This window comes from Podarcis filfolensis, assembly GCF_964270895.1.
Source record: "Podarcis filfolensis genome assembly, chromosome: 2".
NCBI lineage: Eukaryota > Metazoa > Chordata > Lepidosauria > Squamata > Lacertidae > Podarcis > Podarcis filfolensis.
In genome coordinates, this window is record NC_139605.1 from 92,939,243 (window position 1) to 92,966,170 (window position 26,928).

The following is a 26,928-nucleotide window of genomic DNA, read 5'->3' on the forward strand; positions in this document are numbered from 1 at the left end:
CCTGTAATAGTGTTGCTAGACTGTTTTGTTGTTGTTTAGTCATTTAGTCGTGTCCGACTCTTCATGACCCCATGGATCAGAGCACGCCAGGCACTTTTGTCTTCTACTGCCTTCCGCAGTTTGGTCAAACTCATGCTGGTAGCTTCGAGAACACTATCCAACCATCTCATCCTCTGTTGTCCCCTTCTCCTTGTGCCCGCCATCTTTCCCAACATCAGGGTCTTTTCCAGGGAGTCTTCTCTTCTCATGAGGTGGCCAAAGTATTGAAGCCTCAGCTTCAGGATCTGTCCTTCCAGTGAGCACTCAGGGCTGAGTTCCTTAAGAATGGATACCTTTGATCTTCTTGCGGTCCATGGGACTCTCAAGAGTCTCCTCCAGCACCATAATTCAAAAGCATCAATTCTTCGGCGATCAGCCTTCTTTATGGTCCAGCTTTCACTTCCATACATCACTACTGGGAAAACCATAGCTTTTACTATACGGACCTTTGTTGGCAAGGTGATGTCACTACTTTTTAAGATGCTGTCTAGGTTTGTCACCATCTGCAGTGATCATGGAGCCCAAGAAAGTAAAATCTCTCACTGCCTCCATTTCTTCCCCTTCTATTTGCCAGGAGGTGATGGGACCAGTGGCCATGATCTTCGTTTTTTTTATGTTGAGCTTCAGAGCATATTTTGCGCTCTCCTCTTTCACCTTCAATAAAAGGTTCTTTAATTCCTCCTCACTTTCTGCCATCAAGGTTGTGTCATCTGCATATCTGAGGTTGTTGATATTTCTTCCAGCAATCTTAATTCCAGCTAGGGATTCATCCAGCCCAGCCTTTCGCATGATGAATTCTGCATATAAGTTAAATAAGCAGGGAGACAATATACAGCCTTGTCATACTCCTTTCCCAATTGTTCCATATCCAGTTCTAACTGTAGCTTCTTGTCCCACATAGAGATTTCTCAGGAGACAGATGAGGTGATCAGGCACTCCCATTTCTTTAAGAACTTGCCATAGTTTGCTGTGGTTGACACAGTCAAAGGTTTTTGCATAGTCAATGAAGCAGAAGTAGATGTCTTTCTGGAACTCTCTAGCTTTCTCCATAATCCAGTGCATGTTTGCAATTTGGTCTCTAGTTCCTCTGCCTCTTCTAAATCCAGCTTGCACTTCTAGGAGTTCTCTGTCCACATACTGCTTGAGCCTTCCTTGTAGAATTTTAAGCATAACCTTGCTAGCGTGTGAAATGAGTGCAATTGTGTGGTAGTTGGAGCATTCCTTGGCACTGCCCTTCTTTGGGATTGGGATGTAGACTGATCTTCAATCCTCTGGCCACTGCTGAGCTTTCCAAACTTGCTGGCATATTGAGTGTAGCACCTTAACAGCATCATCTTTTAAAATTTTAAATAGTTCAGCTGGAATACCATCACTTCCACTGGCCTTGTTATTTGCAGTGCTTTCTAAGGCCCATTTGACTTCACTCTCCAGGATGTCTGGCTCAAGGTCAGCAACCACACTACCTGGGGTGTACGAGCCATCCATATCTTTCTGGTATAATTCCTCTGTGTATTCTTGCCACCTCTTCTTGATGTCTTCTGCTTCTGTTAGGTCCTTACCACTTTTGTCCTTTATTATGGTAATCTTTGTACGAAATGTTCCTTTCATATCTCCAATTTTCTTGAACAGATCTCTGGTTCTTCCCATTCTGTTGTTTTCCTCTATTTCTTTGCATTGCTCATTTAAGAAGGCCTTCTTGTCTCTCCTTGCTATTTTTTGGAAATCTGCATTCAATTTCCTGTATCTTTCACTATCTCCCTCGCATTTTGCTTGCCTTCTCTCCCCCGCTACTTGTAAGGCCTCGTTGGACAGCCACTTTGCTTTCTTGCATTTCTTTTTCATTGGGATGGTTTTCGCTGCTGCCTCCTGTATAATGTTGCGAGCCTCCACCCATGGTTCTTCAGGCATTCTGTCCAGCAAATCTAAATCCTTAAACCTGTTCCTCACTTCCACTGTGTATTCATAAGGGATTTGGTTTAGATTTTATCTTACCGGCCCAGTGGTTTTTCCTACTTTCTTCAGTTTAAGCTTGAATTTTGCTATAAGAAGCTGATGATCTGAGCCACAGTCAGCTCCAGGTCTTGTTTTTGCTGACTGTATAGAGCTTCTCCATCTTTGGCTGCAGAGAATATAATCAATCTGATTTCGATGCTGCCCATCTGTTGATGTCCATGTGTAGAGTCCTCTCTTGTGTTGTTGGAAAAGCGTGTTTGTGATGACCAGCTTGTTCTCTTGACAGAACTCTATTATCTTTGCCCTGCTTTGTTTTGATCTCCAAGGCCAAACTTGCCAGTTGTTCCTTTTATCTCTTGATTCCCTACTTTAGCATTCCAATCCCCTATAATGAGAAGAACATCTTTCTTTGGTGTCACTTCTATTTTTTTTTTTTTTTAAATAATTTTTATTACGTTTCTTTTCATAATTTTGACAATTCAATACAATACAGAAAAACCCAAATACAAGAAACAATTTTTGATTTTTTTAACAAAAAAGAAAACCATTGGACTTCCCCACACCTTCCAGATCTGCGTTCTTTGTAGTAGCAATATCAGCAATTTGTTACCTTATTTCAAACCTTGTTGGAACTTTCCATTATTATGTACCCATATTCAGTATATTGTATCTTAACTTTGTTACCTTTTAAAATAAACATAAAATGTTTGATTCACATTGACTTCTTTTCTCATTTGTCATTAATTTTACCATTTGCTTAATCATATTTGCTAAAGCGTAACCTTTCCAAGAACATGCACTGTCTTAAAGTTCATACAGCTTATAGTATTTTTGCAAATAGTCTTTAAATTTTTTCCAATCCGCCTCGACTGATTCTTCATCCAAATCTCGGATTCTGCCGGTCATTTCAGCTAGTTCCATATAGTCCATCAACTGCGTCTGCCATTCCTCCAACGTGGGTAAATCTTGTGTCTTCCAATTCTTTGCGATGAGTATTCTTGCTGCTGTGGTAGCATACATAAACAAAGTTCTATCTTTCTTTGACACTTTCTGGTCTACCATGCCCAGCAGGAAGGCCTCTGGTTTCTTGGGAAAGGTATACTTAAATACCTTTTTCAGTTCATTGTAAATCATTTCCCAGAAGGCCTTCACTTTTGGGCAGGTCCACCAGAGATGAAAAAATGTCCCTTCTGCCTCCTTACATTTCCAACATTTGTTATCAGACAGGTGATATATCTTAGCTAGCTTGACTGGGGTCATGTACCACCGGTATAACATTTTCATAATATTTTCTTTCAGGGCACTACATGCCGTGAATTTTATCCCGTTGTTCCATAACCTTTCCCAGTCTTCAAACATAATGTTATGTCCGACATCCTGTGCCCATTTTATCATGGCAGATTTAACTGTCTCATCCTGTGTATTCCACTTAAGCAGCAAGTTGTACATTCTCGATAATACCTTAGTTTTTGGTTCTAACAATTCTGTCTCCAATTTCGATTTTTCCACTTGGAAGCCAACTTTTTTATCCAATTTAAAAACCTCTTGAATTTGAGCATAGTGTAACCAATCTCGCACCTTATTTTTTAGTTTATCCTTACTCTGCAGTTTCCAGTTGTCTCCAATTTTTTCGATTATTTCCCAATATTTCGGCCAATAGGCCTCCATATTGGGTCTTTTTCGAGCCTTGGCCTCCACTGGTGATAGCCACCTCGGGGTTTTACTCTCTAATAAGTCCTTATATTTCATCCAGACTGCAAAAATTGATTTTCTGACAATATGATTTTTGAACAGTTTATGAACCTTAACCTTGTCGTACCATAGATATGCATGCCAACCAAAAGCATTATCAAACCCTTCCAGATCCAGGACATCAGTGTTTTCTAACAAAAACCAATCTTTCAACCAGCAGAAGGCTGCAGATTCATAATATAACCTCAAGTCCGGCAGGGCAAACCCTCCTCTTTCTTTCGAGTCAGTTAGTATTTTAAACTTTATTCGAGGCTTTTTGCCCTGCCAGACAAACCCAGATATATCCTTCTGCCATTTTCCAAAACATTCCACTCTGTCCACGATCTGTAGGGTCTGAAACAAAAATAACATTTTCGGCAATACATTCATCTTTATAGCTGCTATTCGACCCAACAAGGAAAGTTTCAATCTTGACCAAATTTCTAAGTCCTTCTTAATTTCCGACCAACATTTTTCATAATTGTCTTTAAATAAGTTCAAATTTTTGGAAGACAAATAGATCCCTAGGTATTTCACCTTTTTAACCACATTTAATTCTGTTTCTCTCTGAAACCCCTCTGTTTCTGTAGATGTCAAGTTTTTGGCCAAAACCTTAGTCTTTTGTTTGTTCAACTTAAATCCTGCAACCCGACCAAACTCATGAATAAGTTCTAAAACTCTTTTTGTACTGGGTTCTGGCTCCTGTAATGTCAAAACTAAGTCATCTGCAAAAGCTTTCAGTTTATATTGTTTCACTCCGACCTCTATCCCTTGTACCAACCGGTCCTCCCTAATCATGTTCAATAGCACCTCCAGGACTGAAATGAATAAAAGAGGGGATAGAGGGCACCCTTGTCGTGTCCCTTTTTCAATTTTAAATTCCTCCGTCACCACATTGTTCACTATTAATTTAGCTTTCTGTTCTGAATAGATTGCTTCTATTCCATTTTCAAACCCCCGTCCCACTCCCATCCCTTCCAGATTTTTCTTCATAAACTTCCAAGATATATTATCAAATGCTTTCTCCGCATCAATGAAGATTAAAACCGCCCTTGTGTTCCTATTGGTTTGCAATAGTTCCAAAATGTCAATGATGTTTCTGGTATTTCCATATAAATGTCTACCAGGGAGAAAGCCAGCTTGGTCCTTGTGAATTACTTCATTTAAGACCTTTTTAAGTCTGCTTGCTAAAATGTCTGCAAATATTTTGTAATCCACATTCAGGAGTGAGATGGGACGGTAGTTCTTAAGCTGGGTCTTTTCAGATTCTAGCTTGGGTATCAATGTGATGAATGCTTCTTTCCACGTTTCCGGTGCCCTCTTCCCCTCCATGATCTGGTTGCATACCTCCATCAAAGGCTGTGTCAAGTAGTCCTTCAAAGTCTTGTAGTATTTGGAGGTAAGCCCATCCGGGCCTGGAGATTTGCCAAGTTGCATATTCTGAATGGCACCTTCAATTTCCTGTTGAGTTATTTTACAATTCAAGATTGATCTTTTATCTTGGGTTATTTTTGGTAGTCCATTTATCCTTAAAAATTGATCTATCTCCAACTCTTTCTGAGGCCCTTGTGCATAAAGTTCTTTGAAGTATCTGTGGAAGCACTTCCTGATTTCTTCTGGTTTCTGAACCATTCTTCCTTCAATCTCTAGATTTGTCACTGTATTTAACTTTTGTCTTTTTTTCAGCTGCCAAGCTAGCAGCTTTCCACATTTGTTTGCTGATTCAAACGATCTTTGCTTCATCTGTTTGATTTTCCATTCGATCTCTTGATTTATCAGTTTAGAGTATTGTGCTTGATGGAATTTGATTTCTCTCAGCACTTCCTTTGACTTGGGATTGGTTCTCAGTTTCTTCTCACCTTGATATATTTTCTCCAATATTTTATCCTTCTTTCCATTCCAGAGCTTTTTCTTGATTGTATTTTGTTGTATCAGAAACCCTCTCATAACGGCTTTACTTGCGTCCCAGATCATTCTTTTTTCAACTGTAGTGTTCAGGTTGATTTCAAAATAGTCCTTTAACGTTTTTTGGGCCTTTTTCACAATCTCTTGATCTCTTAATAAGGTGTCATTCATTCTCCATCTGAAGGAACCGGTTTGGGTAAGTCTAAGTTCTAGTTTCAAAGCATTGTGGTCGGAGCATGTTTTTGGGCAGATTTCCACCTTTCTAGTCTTGGGTGCCAGCCCTCTAGATGTCCAGATTTGGTCGATCCTTGTCCATGACAGGTGGGCCTCAGAGAAGAAAGTTCCTTCTTTACCTAGGGGGTCTTTTGTCCTCCATATATCAATCAGATCCAAATTGTCAATCAGTTCAAAGAAAGTTTTAGGCAGTCTGCCATCTGATGTTAAGTTTTGATTTTGAGACTTATCCATATGTGTAGATACCACTCCATTCATGTCTCCCATCATTATGATGTTGTTGTAGTCCATATAGTCCAACATGGTCTCATGCAGCTTCTTAAAAAATTCTGATTTCCCGTCATTTGGCGCATATATTCCTAATATCAAAATTTTTTCTCCTTGTGTCTGGATTTCAATCGCCAAGATTCTTCCTTGCTCATCTTTAAATACAAATTTTGGTGCCAGGCTCTCCTTGGCATATATCACCACGCCTCTTTTCTTAACCTTGTCTGATGAAATAAATTCTTGGCCTAGTCTTTTGTTAACTAAGACTTTTCTGTGAAGCCTGGTCACATGAGTTTCTTGTAAACAAATAATGTCCAATTGTTCTTTCTTCAATATGTGAAATATTTTCCTTCTTTTTTCCGGAGAATTTCCGCCATTTATATTCCAACTAAGTAGCTGCAGAGACATCCTGTACTGTTTTGTTACACCTAGAGTGGTGTATCTTCTGGTCCCGAGGGTGTAGGGCCTGCTCCGCCTCCAGGCGGAATCCCAGCTTGTGGTAGAGGACAAAGTGCTGCTGCTTCTTTTTGGAGATCTTCACCGTGATCGTGCAGGAACTTTTGTAAATCCTCTGGTGTTTTTATCTTTACCTTCTTCTGCTTGTAAGTAAATGATAACCCTTGTGGAAACTCCCACCTATAACGAATTGTGTTGATTCTCAGCAGTCTTGCCAGTTCTGAATAAGTGGTTCTCAAGTCCAATAACTGTTTTGGGATGTCTCGGTAAATTTCCACCCTTTTATCTTGTATCACCAATGTATTTGCGAAATGTAGGCCTAATATTTTGTCTCTCTCTTCCCTTGATCTCAAAATTATCAAACAATCTCTGGGTCTGTCCTTCCTTACCAATCTTCCCAGCCGAAAAGCTGACACTATTTTAAAGTCAGTTTCTTCCTTAATGCCCCAGAATTTTGAAAATTCTGTTGTCAAAAATCCAATTAAATCTTCTTGTTCAATTTCTGGGATTGCTCTTAATCTGAGGTTATTCTCACGATTTTTCAATTCCACCATCGAGAGGTAGGCTTGTTGTTCACCAATTTGTTTATGCAAAGGTTTAACTTCACCTCTAACTTCCTCGACCTCTTTTCTAGCTGCCGTTGCAATTTGAACAGCTTCCCCAGCCAAATTACGGTTTTCTTGTGTAGCTCCTTGCAATTTTTCAATTGCTTGTGTATGCTGGGAAACCTGATCTGTCAATTTCTGGATCGAAGATGTAGCTTGGTCAATTTTTGATGATTGGTTGTCAACCTTTTGATTTAAAGCTGCCAACTGCTCCAAAATTTGTTTCAGAACTCCCTCAGATGCTCCTGCTGCCATATCTTCCTCTGCTGGAATTTTAGACTTTTCGGCTTCTGCCTTTTGTACGCCCAGCACAGCTGGAACTGATGATCTGCGTCCCTGAGTCAAAGTTGTTTGTACAAGCTGTGCCTGCTTTTTTTCCTTTTCCTTCTCCTTAGCTTCCTTGGCTTTGGCTGCTCTTGTCTTTCCTGTACCACTCATCAGTCAATGTTCAAGGTCAAATTGTTATTGTCCCATGGGAAAGACAGATCCAATTTAAAAACAATCCAGTGAGAGAGAGTAAACATAAAAAGCTGTTCCCAGGCCTTATATTCCCAAAATCCTCTAGGGGGAGTACCACCAAAGTTTCAAAAAGAAGAAGGCAACTTTTCCGCCATTAAAGTCCCCTGTATGTTAAAAAACAGAAATGCAATAGTCCCAAATGGTAATAAACAAGTCCTGCAGAGTACTTTAAACTTTTAACAAAGTTTCAAAAAGGTGCCTACAATTTGTATCCAGTCCAGCTTGTTAAAGCTCAAAAGCTCAAGGGTATCCATACGTCTGTAAAAGTTTGTAACAATTTGTAACAGTTCCGCAGTTAAACAGTTTCCCCTCCAGCAGCCCGACGATTTGGAATTTAGCTTTGAATGATCTTACTGGGGAGGATCGCTCCAATTTTCCTTTTAAAAAATTGCTCACAAATAAGTCTATCTTTTCTCGTTAACAGTCACTTCTGAAAGTGCATGAAAGTCCCTCTTTAAAACATCCCTTTTCAGCCGCTTTTCGCTTCTCTGATCCCTTGCTTTGATCTTGTAAGCAGCTCCGGGAGGCGGACTTCCTTTTTAACGTCTCCCGGTTACAGCCAAAATTTTTTTCAAGAATTTACTGCCGAATTTAACGTCCTTACTCACGGGTTTGTTGTTTCAGTCGAATCTTTAAAGGAAGAAAGGTCGGCGCTCATCTGCAACAGCTGCGCGGCTTCACTCCCGCAGAAAGAGCGATGAACTCACAGCACCGCTACCCCTCTTTCACTCCGGAGCCCCTTACGGGGTTCCTTTCGCGATTTCGGGGTCGCTCCAGGTGCCCGCCGAGTCCCACGGCCACGAGCTCACTCTGCTCGTGGTTTTTCTTGATGGGTCGTCGCTGTGCCGCAGCGAAACGACCCTTTCCTGCGGAGCCCCTCTTCAGACTAGAAGAGGACCGCCATTACAGTTTCGCGCCGCCTCCGGAAGTCCCTTTGGTGTCACTTCTATAAGGTCTTGTAAGTCTTCATAGAATTGGCCAATTTCAGTTTCTTCAGCACCAGTAGTTGAGTAGTTGGTGCATAAACTTGGATTACTGTGATGTTAAAAGGTCCGCCTTGGATTCGTATCAAGATCATTTTATCATTTTTGAGATTAGATCCTAGTACAGCTTTCGCAACTCTTTTGTTGACTATGAGGGCCACTCCATTTCTTTTACGGGTTTCTTGCCCACAGTAGTAGATATGATAGTCATCCGAACTGAATTCGTCCATTCCCGTCCATTTTAGTTCACTGATGCCCAGGATGTCAATATTTATTCTTGCCATCTAATTTTTGACCACATCCAACTTACCCAGGTTCATGGTTCTTACATTCCAGGTTCCTATGCAATATTTTTCTTTACAGCATTGGACTTCCCTTTCACTTCCAGGCATATCCGCAACTGAGCGTCCTTTCGGCTTTGGCCCAGCTGCTTCATCAGCTCTGGATCTACTTGTACTTGTCCTCCGCTCTTCCCCAGTAGCATGTTGGACGCCTTCCGACCTGAGGGGCTCATCTTCCAGCGTCATAACTTTTATATGCCTGTTGTCTTTGTCCATGGAGTTTTCTTGGCAGGGATACTGGAGTGGCTTGCCGGTTCCTCCTCCAGGTGGATCACGTTTGGTCAAAACTCTCCACTATGACCTGTTCATCTTGGGTGCCCTGCTCGGCATAGTTCATAGCTTCTCTGAGTTATTCAAGCCCCTTCGCCACGGCAAGGCAGTGATCCATGAAGGGGTTTGCTAGACTAGACATCGGTAAAAGATGGCATCTGAATCTGCCACAAGTTCTCATCTGTGTGTCTGTATCTCTATTATGTCAAATGTTAGTGGTCATGATCAGCTGTTTTAGGCTGGAAAGGAGCTGCATCTAAACAATTACAGACCTATCAATGTTATTCCTCAGGAAGGATTGTAAAACATGGGTGATATACCGTATTTTTCGCCCTATAGGACGCACTTTTCCCCCTCCAAAAATGAAGGGGAAATCTGTGTGCGTCCTATGGGGTGAATACAGGCTTTTGCTGAAGCTTGGAGAGCGAGAGGGGTCGGTGCGCACCGACCCCTCTCGCTCTCCAGGCTTCAGGAAGCTATCATTAAGCCTGGGGAGCCAGCAGGAGTTCCCGCAGGGCTCCCTAGGCTGCGGATAGCAGCCTGCTGCCCGGCGCGCAGGGCGCCCTGAAGCAGAGCAGACATCCGCAGCCTGGGGAGCCCTGCGGGAGTTCCCGGAGGGCTCCCTAGGCTGCAAATAGCAGCCTGCTGCACAGAGCGCGGAGCGCCCTGAAGCAGAGCGCCCCGCGCTTCGGGCAGACATCGGCCAGCCCCACAAGCTCGGGGGACAGCGGGGAGGCGCAGCGCTGCCATCCCGCTGTTCCTCGACCTGGTTTGGAGGCTGGCGCTGGGGAGAAGCGTGTTTCTCCCCAGCGCCAGCTCCACAAGCTCGGGGGACAGCGGGGAGGCGGAGCGCCGCCATACCGCTGTTCCCCGACCTGGTTTGGTTTCCCCGGCCTGGTTTTGGGGGGGAAATAAAGGGGGAAAAATTTCCTTTACTTCCCCCCAAAAAAACTAGGTGCGTCCTATGGGACGAAAAATACGGTATATATAAGTGGTTTCAGTTGGAAACTGAAAGTGACAAGGGTGTTCTGTCATTTTCTCCTCTAAGTCTGTGCTCTAGTAAATTATTCCTGGGTACCAGTCTGGCCATGATCTATTGTTGTTTCTATTTTGTTGGGAGACAAATGTAGTCCGGGAAAAGCTAATGTAAATTTTAAAGCTGTGAGCTTCTGTCTGGTGAATCTGAACAGATGCAGTTGTAGGGCTTTGCTGTGGACAATTGATTTCATGACATATTCTGGATAAAAAGCTGGAACCATGTAACTAACAATCAATAGGTTTCCTGTGTAGGGTTGTGGTATTTAATGCCCATTATGCGATTGCACAGAAGTGCATCTGAACCAGAAAGCAATCCTTTTGAGTGGCCTGCTCTAGGTTCAGGCTGCTGGTGAAGGGAAAATGAACAAAGCCCTGGTGCCTCTCCTCCATGAATCCGGATGATTCAGATGTAACCAATGTATCTCAGGTAGAAAAGAGTCTGAGAAAGCATTGTTCTAAGTAAACCATGAAGATGTCAACATACTGTGAAGCCATGAATGGTCTGCCACATCCAAACTACCATATTCCTGCCCTGTCAAGAACAACAGTGTGACTCAAAATTTGCAGTGTGAGGCTTTGTTGGAACAGTCTATTGGTTGTCATGGTGGTCATGAAGTACTGTGCACCCTTGAAAAATAAACAATATATATATACCGTATTTTTCGCCCTATAGGACGCACTTTTCCCCCTCCCAAAATGAAGGGGAAATGTGTGTGCGTCCTATGGGGCGAATGCAGGCTTTCGCTGAAGCCTGGAGAGCGAGAGGGGTCGGTGTGTACCGACCCCTCTCGCTCTCCAGGCTTCAGGAAGCTATCCCCCCAGCCCGGCAAGCTCCCAGAGCGATGCTGAAGCTATGCGCAGCTTCGGCATCGCTCTGGCTCCCTTCTGGGGGCTGGGGTCGGGGGAAGCTTGGGCTTCCCCCGCCCCAGCCCCATGCCTGGGGGGGGAATAAATTTTTTCCCCTTTATTCCCCCCCCCCAAAGCTAGGTGCGTCCTATGGGCCGGTGTGTCCTATAGGGTGAAAAATACAGTACCTATCTATACTCAAAGGCACCCAAAACAAGATGGCCTCAATGTGGATGAACAACTCTACAACAGCAGATCAAACAACACCTTTATCAGTTAAAGCAGGGAGACAAAATTAGAATCCACCTAGGCAAGGAGAAGGGATTCTTATAGAATACAGCAACTCCTCCTTCCTAGCCTTCAAGCCTGGGTTGGTGGTACATTGAGAATCCAGATGGATACAGGTGGCAAATCTCGCCAAGCAAATAAAATATGGATCATTTTAATAACAATATGCATTGATACTGAGAGGCCATGGGACCTACCCATTTAAATCATGACCTCTTTGCTCCCACGTCGTGTTACCATGAAGCTGGGTTCCATAGAATATCCCAAGTCACAAGAATGGAAAGGAAACTATTATCACTGGGAAATCAGTTTTCCCAATCTAACATATAAAATAACACTTCTTATTCTAATATACCACTTGAAAGCCTCTTTTGGCACCAAGAAGTACATATATAAATAAATACATGATTATGATGTTTATTTTGGGGAATAAGCATGAACATAAAAATGATAAATATGAGAGAAAAGAAATAACGGGGCCCTGGAAGTTGCTGTTTTCCTTCTTTTTAGAAATGACTCTACACCACATGAAAAAAACTAAACAGGATTACTTTATAGAGCTCATGGGAAGCAGACATGATACTCCCCTCCCCAATTTATCCTGACAAGCCTGTGAAGTAGGTTAGGCTGAGAGACAACTAGGCAAGTTGCCCAATGAGATTCATGGCTGAGTGGGAAGTTCTGTGTGCGTCTCCTCAGTTCTGGTCCAAAACTATACCATGCTGTTTTGAAATACAGTACAGCTTGGAGCAAGCAAGGATATAATTCACAAAGTGACCATACTGAATAATAAAGGGATGTTAGGCTCATCCTCCTTTTCATTTGGTGGTTCTGTGCTTCCCATAGGCCTCTGCTTGGCCACTGTGAGAAGAGACAGCAGGCCTCTCCTTAAGAACCTAAGAAGTCACTTTAAGATTAAGCATTTACAAGAAGGGTAGGTGGATGTTAACCATGTTTTTGCGCCCCTGCGGCCCCACGAAATAGTGGATGCATGATTTTTTTGATGCTGTCTACAGAGTAAGACATGGTCTACAGTATCATGGTGGTTTTATTTAATTTGAATGAAAAAATCATATGAATTCACGAGGATCCGTCTAGATCCGCCTTTTACCTTTTTCCCATTTCAGAGAAGCAAGTGGGAGGGGATCAGTGCGGAGTTAAGTTCAGAGCTCGCTCCATTTCTGGGAAGGAGGCGAAGGAAAGCAGACAGCAATAGACCTCAGCGCCAGCAGAACAAGATCATAAAAGTTCTCAACCCTAAAACTGAGGCGAGAAGCCTTTCTCCCCTCCAGATCCGGAGAGGCAAAGAAAAGCTCGTGATGCCTTCCGTGAGGAGAGCATTATTTGTTCCCAAACCGTAAGGAAAGCTAGTTAACTGTCGCCTGGGACTCTATACTCCCGTGTAGAGAGAACATAATCCCGGGAGCCCATTTAACAGAGCCAGAGTCTGCTTTAAAGGCTGAACTGTAGTAACCGAGGAAGCTCGCACTCTTCTGAGGTGAATGACCTGAAATAAGCCACAATTCACAGGCGCTTTCTTGCATCACCATCAGCTTCATTTCCTAAACAGAGCCATCCCCTTCAATACAGTCACCACATCACCCTATCTCCTAGCAACACCCACACAGCCTCTCAGATTGGCCAGGCAACGTACACTCCTACATCCCCCTGCCCCCTGATTGGACACCTCCAATCAATGACTTTAGGCCCCTAAAGAAAGTGTGGTTCTCTTTTGTACATTGCATTTGCCGGGTTCTGTCGGGAGGGGACGGGGGAAGAACTCGGTCAGAGTGTAACGAGGCAAGCAGCGCGCCGCGCTCAGCTCCCAGGGACACCAGTTGCTTCCTTTTTCCCCTGTAGGCCGCGCGCTCGGCAAAGCCAGGGAGAGATCAGCCTAATTAATTCTTCCCCTTTCGCAGCAATAGCGGGGGGGGGGGGGGGATGCTACGAGGTTACACCAATAACAACAACAACAAGGCGGTGTGTGTGTGTGGGGGGGGAATTAAGTGCACTTCTCTCCCAGAAAGCCAAATCTCCTTCACGTCGAGTATTTCCAGCAGCGCATCAGCGCGCACCAAGCACCTCGGCCCATCTGCTCCCCCGAGAGGCGGGCATATTTGTTTCAATTTACTTCCCAGACGCTGAAAAAAGAGGCAGCGCCGCAAGGTTGGAGGCGCCGGCTTCCCCTAGCGGGCTGGCGGAGCAGAGGAAGCGCATCCTCGGGGGCAGAAGTGCCTGTGGGTGGCGCTGCAGAGCCCACCACGAAGCAGGAACACGCGCAGGGCCCTTCACACATCCCAGGCCCAGACTAGTTAACTTTCCCCCCCGCCCTCGACGGGGTGGGTGGGTGTGTTGATAAATCGGGGTGCCTAGGAATGGCTCCCACACAATCGCAGAGGGCCCTAAGGATCATCTAGTCCAACCCTCTGCAACGCAGCTTGAACCCGCAACTTGCGCGTTAGCAGCACCGCCAGGCTCTAAGCGACTGGGCTATCCTGGCTTGACCCCCCCCCCCGGGGATTCAGTTCCGTGGGGGGATCCCTACGAAACTCGAAAATAAGGTGCAGACGGGGCGATCCCGCAGGTCGAGGGCAGGCTGGGTCACGCCGGTGCGTGCGGGGAGGCTTCCCCCGGGCATGTGATGCGCCACCGCGCGGGGCAGGCTGGCCGGCTGGCCCAGTTCCTGCCAGGCACCGTTGCGCTTTTGGCCAGGCGGGCTGAGTATGGGGCAGCGCGTGCTCGGCTGGCGCTGCTCTTTGGCTCGCTGCTTCCTCCTCCGCGCGGCGATGGCGAGAGGCTGCCGTGAGCCAGGGGGCTGGCATCGCCCCAGGGTCTGCGCCGGGAGGCCCAGCCCCAGCTCTCATTGGACTGCGGCGAGGAGCAAAGCTGTCAGCCCATGTGGCGTGGCCACCGGAGGTGGTGGCTGTTTAAATAAGCGCCGAGAGCTAGAGGGAGACAGTGAGAAAGGGACGCGGAGCGCAGATAGGCGGCGCGGGCAGCCTCAGTTACGCATCGGGCACCGACGAGGAGGGAGAGAGGGACTTGGCGGCCGGCAGCGTAGCAGCAGCAGCAGCAGCGGGGCTTTTCAGCGCGCCTCCTTCTCCCATCACCTTCCAGCGGTGGCTGCCGATCTCAAGGACCTGAGCAGGTAACCGGCTCGGGTTGCCGGGATGGAGGGAGAGGCAGCCCTCCTCCTCTCCGGATGGCGCTTGTATGAATGAAACGGAGCAGCCGGCTAGAGCTGCTGCGCACTTTGGGGCGCTGGGGCGCCTCTAGGGCTGTCCTCGGCTTGATGGGGGCCCTCTGGATGCCCTCCGTGCCTTTGCCCGCTGGGGCTGGTTTGGCCCCTTTGGAAGCAGCCATGATCTCTTCCTTCTCCTCCTCCTCCTCCTCTCCCGGCGTGGGGGAGGGGAACCGGCCTTGGCGGCACCAGATCTCTAAATGCGTTTTCATTTTCCCACCCTCCTTATGCAAATAGGGTTGTGCAAATCTAGGCAGACTGAAATACGTCTGTTTTGAATAGGTCGTCCGGGCCCGTCTTCGAAATCGGAAGGCGACATCCATTTTCAGGTGTTGGATGAGCCTTCCCAAGTGAAATCAGCTCGGACCCGGAGGAGGCCTTGGAGGCGCAGGCGGGTGGGATCGGGTGGCTCTGCGGCTTGAGCGCAACATCTTTCAGAAGTAACACCGGAGAAGCTTCCGATGCTAGCTCAGGTTTTGGTTCTCCATTTTGATAGCCAGTTCTGTGGGGAACGAACAAAAGCTGTGGCTGTTGAGATTAAAACAACAACAGTGTGTGTTTTTTAAATTTAATTTTATTATTTTTTAATTAACGGCAGAATAAAATTGCAGAGGTAAATTGCTGCCTTTGAAATTTTGTGATGTAATGTGGTAGCAGTGAAGTTGATTTGAGGTGTGGTTTCCCCCCGGTATTGAGGTTATGGAATAAAAAGGGGGAGGAGTGTTTGGCAATAAGGGAGATGGAGGCTAAGCCTTGCTGCATTGTAAGTGTTCTGCATCCAGCCATTTTGATACCAGGCAAGGAAGACAGTTACACTGGCACACTGAAGCCCATTATTTCAGCAGATCTAGGTAAAAAAGGGGGTTCTCTCCCCCCTTAATTTCTAGCTCTTACCTTTAATATGCAGAAGCACAGAGAAGGAGAGTTTGAAAGGTATATGACATGCAGTAGATATTCTCTGCTGTCTCTATTGTGACATTAGGAAATGAGGACACCAGATAGTTTCTACTTTGTCACTTGCAACCCAAGTCTTTCACTTCTTCTCAGGTAGCTAATAAAAGTCAGCAATTTCTGCTCAGCATTGGGAAGGATTTTCTCTTTGTTTCAGGACATTCACAGAGCCTGTGATTATTCTATTGTTATCGTAATGTAACCTTGTGTTCATATTCCTCAGCTCGGCAGTATGATCCTACAGCCTTACTCTGTCCATCTCAGAGCTAAGGGATGCAGTTGTAATGCAATTTGAGCTATTTGTATTACAGCCCGTTAATTTTATTCAGAGTTGCATAAAAACAGGTAAAATAAGGTAGTTCTCTTATTTCTCTGTTTTTTAAATTACTTTATACGGTAACATAGTCATGCAACATGGGGAATTTAAAGACAAAAAGTGTCGTACAGCAATTTATCTTACTAGATATTTTAAATCATAGAGGGTAACTAGTACCACGCCCCCCTTTGCTAACCCAGCTCCGTGACAAAGTTGTCCTTGTCTGTGTTTTTTGTGTGCTTATCCTCAAAACTGTTGTCCTAAGTGTCTGAAGTAAGATTCCAAACCAAGGAAGTCCGAATATTTCCCTTTTTGTCATACGTTCTCAACCTTGCTTAGAAGAATCTAAAAACAACGAACATTTATTTAATGTCTCTAGGAACTGAGAAGTACTGCAACTTGCATTGGTGACAAAAGTTCCCTTTCTCCCACTGAAACAAATTGAGGCAAAGAACTTAATCTCTCGATTTACAAGCAATTCAGTCAAGGTTGACCTTAAAAGTAAAATGGTAGAACTGTCGTTGACTTCTGTGAGACTGGTGCACTTATATTGATGGATCTGCTTGCTGTGTTAGGGTAAATGATTGTTGTATTGGTTTTATTTATTTAATTCTTTACATTTCATTTATGTTTGCTTAAAGTTCACATTTAAGCCCAAATGCACCCACGTTTTGTTAAACTAAGCTAGAGGAAATATTGCTATGTCCTGTCCCAAGCATTTATGTGCTAGCCCAGGAATTTGTGGTACCAAAATGAAAAATCAGGCCACAATCCTAAACACAATGATTGAATAAGCCCCATTTCACACAACGGAATTTACTTTTGTGCAAGCAAGAATCCTGAACACAGAACTACACTGTACCAGCCCAGTCCTATGCATGGTAACTCAGGATCATGTCCCTTTGAGTTTACTCTAAAAAGTCTGTTTGGGATTAGAGCAGGGTTTCCCAAACTTGGGTCTCCAGTGGTTTTTGGACTCCAACTCCCATCATCCCTAGCTAGCAGGACCAGTGGTCAAGGATGATGGGATTTTTAGTCCAAAAACAGCTGGAGGCCTAAATTTGGGAAACCCTGGATTAGAGCATTGGCTGTGAACAAGTGAAAGCAGCTGAAATCATTGGGACTTCCTTCTAAATTAACATAGCTAGGATCACACTATACATTCAAGCATTTTAATTTAACTGGAGACTTATGGGTAGGAGGAAGTGGCTTTTGTGAGCGTATTCATGGTCACTGGAAGCTGCATATAAAAGAGAACAGTGCGTAACTCTGTAGAACAGGGGATATTGGCATGTATACATTGCATGACAAGTTACACCTGCTGAAACTCTCTCTTTGATGCAACTATCAGAGGTGCAGGAGCCCTGACCTCTTCTTCACCTGGCCACCCTGCATGGTCACAGGTCAGTATAAAGAGATTGGCTGCCAAAGACAACGCACAGCTGCTGAGTCCCTTTAATAAAAACAAAGTTAGGAACCGCTGATCTGACACTACAAAATAAGCACATAATTTTTCCATGCCCCCGAAGTGAACATGCTTACAACAAAGAGGTTCAAAATATACACATAGAAGTGTGTCATCTTTAATTATTTAAAGTCCTTTGGTTTGGTTTGGTTTAAAAATCCATACCTTCATTATGTGCCATGATGGATGTCCCTTCTCAGAGGGAGCAGAGTAATTTGGAAAGGACAGTGTGTGGCTGTGTTCAGATATCATAATAAAGATGAATCATGGTTTCTTAGGACCAGAATGTCCTACGGTCTTCCCCTGGACTCAGGAGGTTTCCCCTGTCCCCAGTGCAACCACCAGGAGATGGCTGGAAACATTTGCTTGCATTTTTGTTTAACCACAACTTGTTGCATTGCCTAATCCCGACAAACTATGGTTAATTTTAACAATGATTTGTTTGAAACAACCTCCTTCAAGCCATAGTTTATGAAACTAGCTAAATGAAAATAGGCTAAGTACTGATTAAGTGAAAGTGAACATATCTGAAATTCCCCTCACAGCAGTGCTGGAGAAGGGAGCCCGAAAGCTCAGGGGAGGTTAGGCTCATTCACAACATAATAAACCATGGTTTATAGTGACGTCGAAACACAGCCACGGTCTTGAAATGAATTTCAGTACACATCTTTAAAATATCCTCCAGTTAAGAAAAGAAACAATGGGAGGGGGAGATAATGAATTACAAGCAACCTGTTGAAATGCACTTAAAATGGCCTTTTGCAGGACAATCACAAGAAAAGAGTAAGTGCGTAGTTAATGTACGATGAATGTACTCAAAGTGCTGTGATGAAACAAGTAGGTACTAGTGCATAATGCCAGTGAGAATGACTGGTTATTATGGATGATAAATGAGTTAGCACAGTGCCACAAGGCTGCACAAATACTGTGTAAATAAGGTACCCTCTTGCAATGGTGTGGCCTCCTTTGGATGATTTCAGATCAGAAAATGCAGAAATCCGTATTGGAGAGAGCTCTGTGTAATACTGCACTGGATATTACAGAAATCTCAACGCATGCAAAAATAGTCCAAAGGCTGTCTAGGTGTGTTGCAAGGTCCTTTTGCATAACAGCGATCATTTAAACTTATTGACAAAGTCAATAGGAAAAGAAGAAGTGAAATTCAGCAGAAAGGCCAGTCACAAAGGAACACTATGGGAGAAAATGCTGAGGACTACTTCACAGACGCTTTCCTCTGTTCATGAAGAGTTCTCAAATGCTCATTGAATGCCTGCTCACTTTGGCAAATGTAAAATATGAACCAAGCTAGGATGGATAGTTGATCATTATGCCTCCAGTCATAAAGTGCTGCTATGACCATGAGAACTGCTTCTCACCTATATTCTGTTATCCATCTTAATGCATACCTGGGGTTGCTGTGGACTACTTATGCAAACCTGCCCTCAGAAGCAACATAATGACTGTAATACTTATTTGTACTCACTTAAGCATATGTGTGGTTGAGCAAATGCTGTAAATTAACTGCCCATCCTCTGGTCTGTGCCCTAGGCCACAGTCACACTATAAATTTAAGGCACCATGACGCTACTTCAAATAGTCATATTCTCTCAGAGAATCCTGGGAGCTGTAGTTTGTGAAGGGCGCTGAGAGTTCTTGGGAGACCTCTGTGTCCCTCACAATTCCTAGAGTGGTTTCACAATCCCTTTTCCCAAGGAACATTTTGCACTGTGTGTGAAGAAGAGCTTCCCTTTGTCCATCCCGAATATTCCAATGTGCAACTTCATTGGATAATCTCTGGTTTAGCATTATGGTAGGGGGAGGAAAATGTCTCTCTATCCACTTTCTTAACACCGTGCATAATTTTATGAACCTCTGTAATGTCCTTATTCATGTCCGTCCCCCCTAAACTAAATTGCCCCTCATCTCATCCCATACAACATCACAGGTACTGTGTACCCAACATCTGCCTCCAACACTCTTGCCCAGTCCTACCCTGCCCCTCGACTGGTTACTTGGCTCACATGGCAGTGTTTTGGCTCAGAGGATGCCTGGGTGACTGGTGTCTGTCTGCTCTGCCGTCTCTACTCTTCTCCCTCCAGCCTGAGTGATGGGTGGTTTCTGCTGCACCCACTGCAGCACCCATGACACAATGCAGCATGTGATGTGTCTTGCTGTGTTGCTGGACCCCCATCAGCCAATTGTTTGCCTGGACAGTTGGCCAATGAGCAGATAGACAAGCTATTCTTCTCCCGCCTTCCCATTTTTGAGAAGAGCAGAAAAGTAAGCTGAAGGGTTGCCAGGCTAACAAAGACAGACTCCACAGAGCATGTGTAGCTTGCCACACTCACTATCTGAAGAAGTGGCACTGGGCAGCAGCTGCAGCAGCACTGCAGTAGTCTATGGCAGACGTCTGTGAGCCATTCACCAGCAAGTAAAACTAGGCCAAGAAGACACAGGGAAGAAATGGATGAAGAAAGTGGTGGCCAAGTGCCATTGCTCATCTGCTGCACGAGACGACAACATCATTTCACCTAATGATAGAGCTGCCCTTGCTTCAAACTCACATTTCATACCTGGCCTCTGCTCCACCCTGAATCTTCATATTCTCTCTCTTGCACCATTCTGATATAATTAGACCACAATTACAACGGGACAGATACTCACGTTCACACTGTGAATAAACCTGATGCTGGATTGATAATTTTAAGCAACTCTGTAAAATCAGATCGATGATAGAATAGGTTGCAAGCAGAAAACCAGAAAGGAACCATTTTTGAAAGACAGGACAGTAGTTTTTATGAGTGTGAAACTACATGCGACTGAGCATGTAATGGGGTCTGGTCCTGAAACACTAAAAGCACCTAGCAAACCCACTTTCCAGACCTGACAGTGAAATGGTTGTACAATGCCTACTTCATAGCACTTTCAGCTCTCTGAAAAAAAAAATAATTATCTGGTCTTCAGTCTGTGTTTTGAGTTTAATTAGCTGGCATCCCACTCTCCCTCCGCCTTGTCTTTCATTGTATCACTGAAGCTGATAGAAAGATTTCTGCTTTATCTTTGTAATATCTCTTCCCTTTGGCCATCTCAGTTCATATATTCTGAGCAGATCAATATTTCTCAGCTTTATTCTGATACATATGATCCAAAGCACAGAAACGTTTCCTCCCTCAGAGGCAAATCATTCACTTTATAGAGGGAGTTAGTACTGTGCCCTTCAGATGCTGCTGAACGAAAAAAACTTATTGACCCTGCTGCCTGGGGCTGATTAGAGCTGTATTCCTACAACATCAAGAGCAGGGGTCAGCAAACTTTTTCAGCAGGGGGCCGGTCCACTGTCCCTCAGACCTTGTGGGGGGCCAGACTATATTTTGGCGGGGGGAATGAACAAATTCCTATGCCTCACAAATAACCCAGAGATGCATTTTAAATAAAAGGGCACATTCTACTCATGTAAAAACACGCTGATTCCTGGACTGTCTGTGGGCTGGATTTAGAAGGCAATTGGGCTGGATCCGGCCCCCGGGCCTTAGTTTGCCTACCCATGATCATTATCGGGCTCACTGGATCAGATTTTCGAAATGACCCAGTTGTCTGGAGCATAGGATGTGAAAATAAATGGCTAGGCTTTCAAAGGCACGACCAGAAGAATGGGATGTGCAGATGATCAATGGTACATCTGGATTATAAAATGATTAGGAATTTACTGGGAGTAGAATTGCTTGCTGCTTTAAATTAGGATGATAGCACTTCCATTAAATAATGTACCCTCATGCTGCCTTTAAATTTTATATTGTACAACAGGGAGCTCTTCATTATTGCTCTGTTCTGCTGTCTGAATGACTTTTAAGTGTCTTGTGGACACCAGAGAAAGAATACCTAGGAAGATTTACTTACCATATATATATATATATATATATATATATATATATATATATATATATCCCACCTTTTCTCCAAGAAGCTCAAGGAAGCATGCATGGTTCTCCACCCATTTTATCCTCATGCAACCATGTCAGGTTTGTTAGGCTGAGAGACAGTGACTGGCCCAAGGTGAACTACATGGTTGAGTACAGATTTGAATTTGGATCTTCACAGTCCAAGTCCCCACTACTGGCCATGCCAGCCAAGGCTGATGAGAATCCATAGACTCATAGAATTGTAGAGTTGTAGCTCCAACAGTATCTGGAAGTCACAGGCCTCACCCTACCCCTGGACTATTTATTTATTGGATTTATATCCCACCCTTTTCTCTAAGGAGCTCAAGGTGGTGTACATGGTTTTTCTCCTCATTTAACTCCAAACAAACCCCATGAAAAAGGCTAAGCTGAGAGGTAGTGAGTTGCCCCAACTCACAAGGTTCTTGTGAGGACAAAGTGGAGAAGAACCATGTATGCACCTTGAACGCCTTAGAGGAAAGGTGGGATATAATGTAGGATCAACCTAACCAACACCATTAGCTTTGTGCAAGGACTTCCATTTCTTCCCCCCTCTCCTTCCCTCATGTGCCCCACACCCCAAAAATGGTCTCTGGAGTGTGTCAGGGAACTCCCTGCTCCCCAAATTCAGAGGGAACAGGGGGGAAATCTGGAAGTGCACCATGTTGAATTCCACCCACTATCTTACAGAAGAACAGTTGACACCTGTGACTGAACAATCAATCTTTGGTCATTCAAGGTGTAATTGATGCCACTAAACAACAAGGAGTGTGAGGGAGGGGGGCTGTAGGGCAGCATGAGATAGCCCCCACACGCACTAGCTGTGTCCTTGGCGAGCTTGGGAATCTGTGTGTGCCAACATATGCATTTAAAGCTCTTTCATGTGTGAGGGGGCATCACTGGACCAATCGGAATCCCCTCATGTGAAGGAGCTCTCTGAACATCCTTCAGTGTAGGTGTGAGTCACCTCATGGGGCTGAGGAGTGACCCTGCTGTGCTACTGGCATGATGGATGTCCATTTGAATGTCCCAAACAAGACAAGCCAGCACAGAAATAAGGCTAAATTGCTGTAGTCATACCTCGGGTTGTGAACGTGATCCGTGCGGGAGGCACATTCGCAACCCGCAGTGCTGTGTCTGCGCACATGCGTGACGTGATTCGGCGCTTCTGTGCATGCGCGTGACGTCATATTGTGTTTCTGTGCGAGCGCCGAAACCTAGAAGTAACCCATTCCGGTACTTCCGGGTTTGGTGCGGTCCGCATCCCGAAAACTCACAACTTGCAGCGTTCGTAACCTGAGGTATGACTGTATTTAGATGCCATTGTATGCATTGAATACTTGCCTGCATAGGAAAGGGAAAGGAATTTCCTGATAGATGAATGAAAGAATATAATTGTTACTGATAATTATTGAAGACTGCAGTCCTCTTCCATTAAAATTAAGGGGGGTGTTTTTATACCAACCTCAACAGGAACAGGCTTGCAGCTTACTGACTATGATCAGGAATTATAGTCTTCAATTATGCATTTCCATTGATATTCCATTTGCCCTTAAATGAGCTTATCTTGAAAAGACATTCTTACATATTTTACTGCACTATTTTCATCTGGAGGGGCATTCTTGCACTATAACAACAAAAGAGGGACCAAAAAAAAGGGGGGGGCTCAGAATATTTGTGGTATGACAGGATTTCAGCTGAAAGCTACAGGACATACCGTCATTGGAAACGAAGTGGTATGATCACCCTAGAACTTTTGCAAGCATGAGCATGATTGAAAGTGGGATTGCGTGTAACTACCTCAATACCATCATCAGCACAAATTGTATAATGTAAGCACAATAAAAAGGACATTTGGTGGTACCCATAGAATGGCGTAAGACCTAGAAAGGCTCAGTCTCTTCACTCTCACACTGCTTCACTCTACTTCCCACTTTTAGCTCTAAGCTCAGCTCTGCCCTCCAGAGCAAATCTCTGCTCTGAATCACTACAAGCAAGGAAAGGAAGCCAAGGAATCTGGCTGCGCCTCTTTTACTTCTTTATCAGTTAGCTTTGACTACAACAGTTAGTTTTGCCTTTTTATCTCTGATGATCTCTTCTAGGAAGTCCTACCTACAGACTGGTGAAGAGTAGCAACAATAGCTTTAAATGAGTTAAACTTGCTCAGAGTGATTGAAGGGAGAACTGCAATAGTTTAATAGCTGAAGGATTTCTTGTCAAGCTCGTCCCCCCCCCCAAAAAAAAAGTGTTTTGGACTGGTTCCTTGGCATTCAGAACTAAATATAAACTATGTTATTATATACTAAAATATACTACCTCACTACTTAAAAGCAAATATTTTCCCTCCATACCTTTAGGTATGTCACAGACCATCGAAATGTCATGTTGAATTTTATTATCTGGATTGTCAACCTGCTTTGTTGTTTTATTTGCTGACAACATCTATAGCAACAGCAACAACAGGGGAAAAAATTACAAACTGATTCATGGCTAGAGTTCATCAAAGCAGTGTACGAGATGATAAAACACAGTGCCCAGTTTCTGAAATCATTTCTTAAAAGCTCTTAAAACATCGGGAGTACTTCAACGTTGCACTCTGACAATTGTTCCACCAGGGCAAGCATTTTGGCTTGTCAGATGGAGCAATCTCCCCTTTCCTCCCCCTGCATGCTGTTTTGGGGGTTCTCCTGACTCCCCCCCAATTTTGGGGGGGCACATGTGGGGGATGAGAGGGGGAGCCCCATTGTGCAAGCAGAAGTTCTTGTGTGGGCTTCTGTTGACAGAACCCATTTTAGTGAGATCCCATCCAATAAAACAACATCTTACAAATGCTAGAAAACAACAAAACCATATCTGCAAGTATGCAATCGGTATTCCGTAAGTTATTGGGTTACCCATTGGGGCAAGCCTTATTGAATAAACATGCCTTCAATAGGCACCTAAACATAATGATGTTACTGCTCAGTGCCTGACTAGTGCTATTCAGTATATATCCATTACGCAGCAGGTGACATGGTCAATAGTAATATTAATCCCACAACACACTAAAGCAAAAATCACTTGCTGCCCAATAATATCTCGGTCAATTCATCACTAGTAGCACAAAATTCACATACAGCCAGATGTGTGCCCCTTTGCTACATTGCTAAATTTGCAGTTATCTGACTACAGCGGACTAAAATTAATAAAATTATTTTAAAAAGGACAGTGCCTCAGGAGGAGGGACAGAGCACTGGCCAGGATGGAAGCCAGTGCAATATGTTTGACCCTGTTACTATTGCTGGAAGTAATAGACATGACAGGGTGGATTCTTGGCCAAGGTGTTGAAAGGCTTTTTCCAAGTGTTACAAGATGCCCCAAGTGGTGCCACCTACATATTGATATAGAATCATGGGTGGGGGCCCTCATGGAACAAATTTAGGCTGTGCATGGGAGGAGGAAAGGGAGAGAATGTTCAGCTGCACAGATAGAAATCATTGTACAGGTAGGAAAATTGCCGTAGTGCTACGTTGGGTTCCACCCATGGTATGGAATTAGATGTTATTAATCGCGAACTCCTTAGGCTAAAGCCTTCTTCTATCTCTATTTGAATAATTTCACTCACTGTGTTGTTGCACCAATAGCTTTCCAGAAGTTTTTGTTCCTTGCTGTTTATTGAGTTACTTAGAGTTCAGCACTTGCATCCAGGATCTCCAAGCCCGCTGGTATATAAAAGACCACATCTGCCCATAAAATAGCTCTCATGTGGTCTGTTCTACAGGTATATCTTTAAAAGAATCTGATCTGCTGCTCAAAAATATATGAAATTAATCTGCCCGGTGTTTCACTGGTAATTATATATCTGTTTTATTAACAAGTGCATTGTAATTTTCTTGTGTGATTCATTATTGCTGCATAGGCCTGATTTTTCTTTTCTCCACTTGCTGTCTAGAGACAAGTTGAGAGATGGAGGAAGTGGTGATTGCAGGCATAGCAGGGAAGCTGCCAGAATCAGAAAACTTGCAAGAGTTTTGGGAAAATTTGATTAATGGAGTGGACATGGTTACAGAAGATGACCGGAGATGGAAACCAGGTAGGTCTAGTGATCTTGATGGCCTTCTTGGTAGTGGCACCCTCCCTGTGGGATGCCCTCCCATCAGATGTTAAGGAGTATAACATCTGAAGGCAGCCCTATATGGGAAAGCTTTTTAAAGTTTAATGTTTTACTATGCTTTATATATGCTGGAAGGGACACAGGTGGCGCTGTGGTCTAAACCACTGAGCCTAGGGCTTGCCAATCAGAAGGTCGGCAGTTCGAATCCCCACGACGGGGTGAGCTCCCATTGTTCGGTCCCTGCTCCTGCCAACCTAGCAGTTTGAAAGCACGTCAAAGTGCAAGTAGATAAATAGGTACTGCTCCGGTGGGAAGGTAAACGGCGTTTCCGTACGCTGCTCTGGTTTGCCAGAAGCGGCTTAGTTATGCAGGCCACATGACCCGGAAGCTGTCTGCAGACAAACACTGGCTCCCTCGGACATTAAAGCGAGATGAGCGCTGCAACCCCAGAGTCGGCCACAACTGGACTTAACAGTCAGGGATCCCTTTACCTTTACCTATATACAGTGGTACCTCAGGTTACAGACGCTTCAGGTTACAGACGCTTCAGGTTAGAGACTCCGCTAACCCAGAAATAGCACCTCGGGTTAAGAACTTTACCTCAGGATGAGAACAGAAATCGTGCAGCGGTGGCACAGCAGCAGCAGGAGGCCCCATTAGCTAAAGTGGTGCTTCAGGTTAAGAACAGTTTCAGGTTAAAAACGGACCTCCGGAATGAATGAATTACTTAACCCGAGGTACCACTGTATGCTGCAAGCCGCACAGAGTAGCTGAGGCAACCCAGTCTGATGGGTGGGATACAAATTATAAGTTGTTGTCAGGAGAAACAGAAACATTGGAAAGAATGAACTCTAAGGGTCATTGAGTTGTATGACCTTTAAGGAACAGGAACCACTCTGTTCAATCCTTCTGCCTCAGAGGTTGAATCCATCTAAATCCATGGTTCCCAACGTGGGGCACACGCCCCACAGGGGGGCAATTTGATTTTTAAGAGGAGCAATTCGAGAATGAGTTACTAACAGTCAATGGCCTTTTACGCTTCCTCCACATAAATAGGAGTTCACCTTTTGATTAATAAGAATTATATGTCATGGGGGTGGGGGGCAATAAGGATTTTAGAGATGCTTAGGTGGGGCATGGCCAAAAAAAGGTTGGGAACCACTGTTCTAAATTAATCCAACCAAATCTTTGTCCGGCTTTCCCCCCTGTATAAATAGAAAGCAAATAACACATACAAGCTCGGAGAATAGGAAAATAAGTTCCATGATGTCTGCCTTTACCAAAAAAACACCTAATTAAACTATGGTGCTTTTGCAAACTCTCCAGATGATATAAGCAACTCTGCAAGAAGTTTTGTGCAATAGCAAATAGAAATAGAAATAGCAGTGGCATACATAATAAGCACAATCAAGATGCAATTTCTAATCACAGAAGAAGTGATGTAGAAAT

The 26,928-nt window shown here is 44.2% G+C and overlaps 1 protein-coding gene across 1 annotated transcript in view; it reads left to right on the forward strand.

Moving 5' to 3' along the window:
* The first annotated feature begins 14,011 nt into the window (after window positions 1-14,011).
* The window catches only part of FASN (fatty acid synthase), a 65,130-nt gene continuing 52,213 nt past the window's right edge, over window positions 14,012-26,928 (forward strand). The window contains exons 1-2 of the mRNA XM_083597997.1: window positions 14,012-14,623; window positions 25,318-25,458. Coding sequence (XP_083454123.1) covers window positions 25,332-25,458 — 127 coding nt within the window. The 5' untranslated portion in view covers window positions 14,012-14,623; window positions 25,318-25,331. The remainder of the gene's footprint in view (window positions 14,624-25,317; window positions 25,459-26,928) is intronic.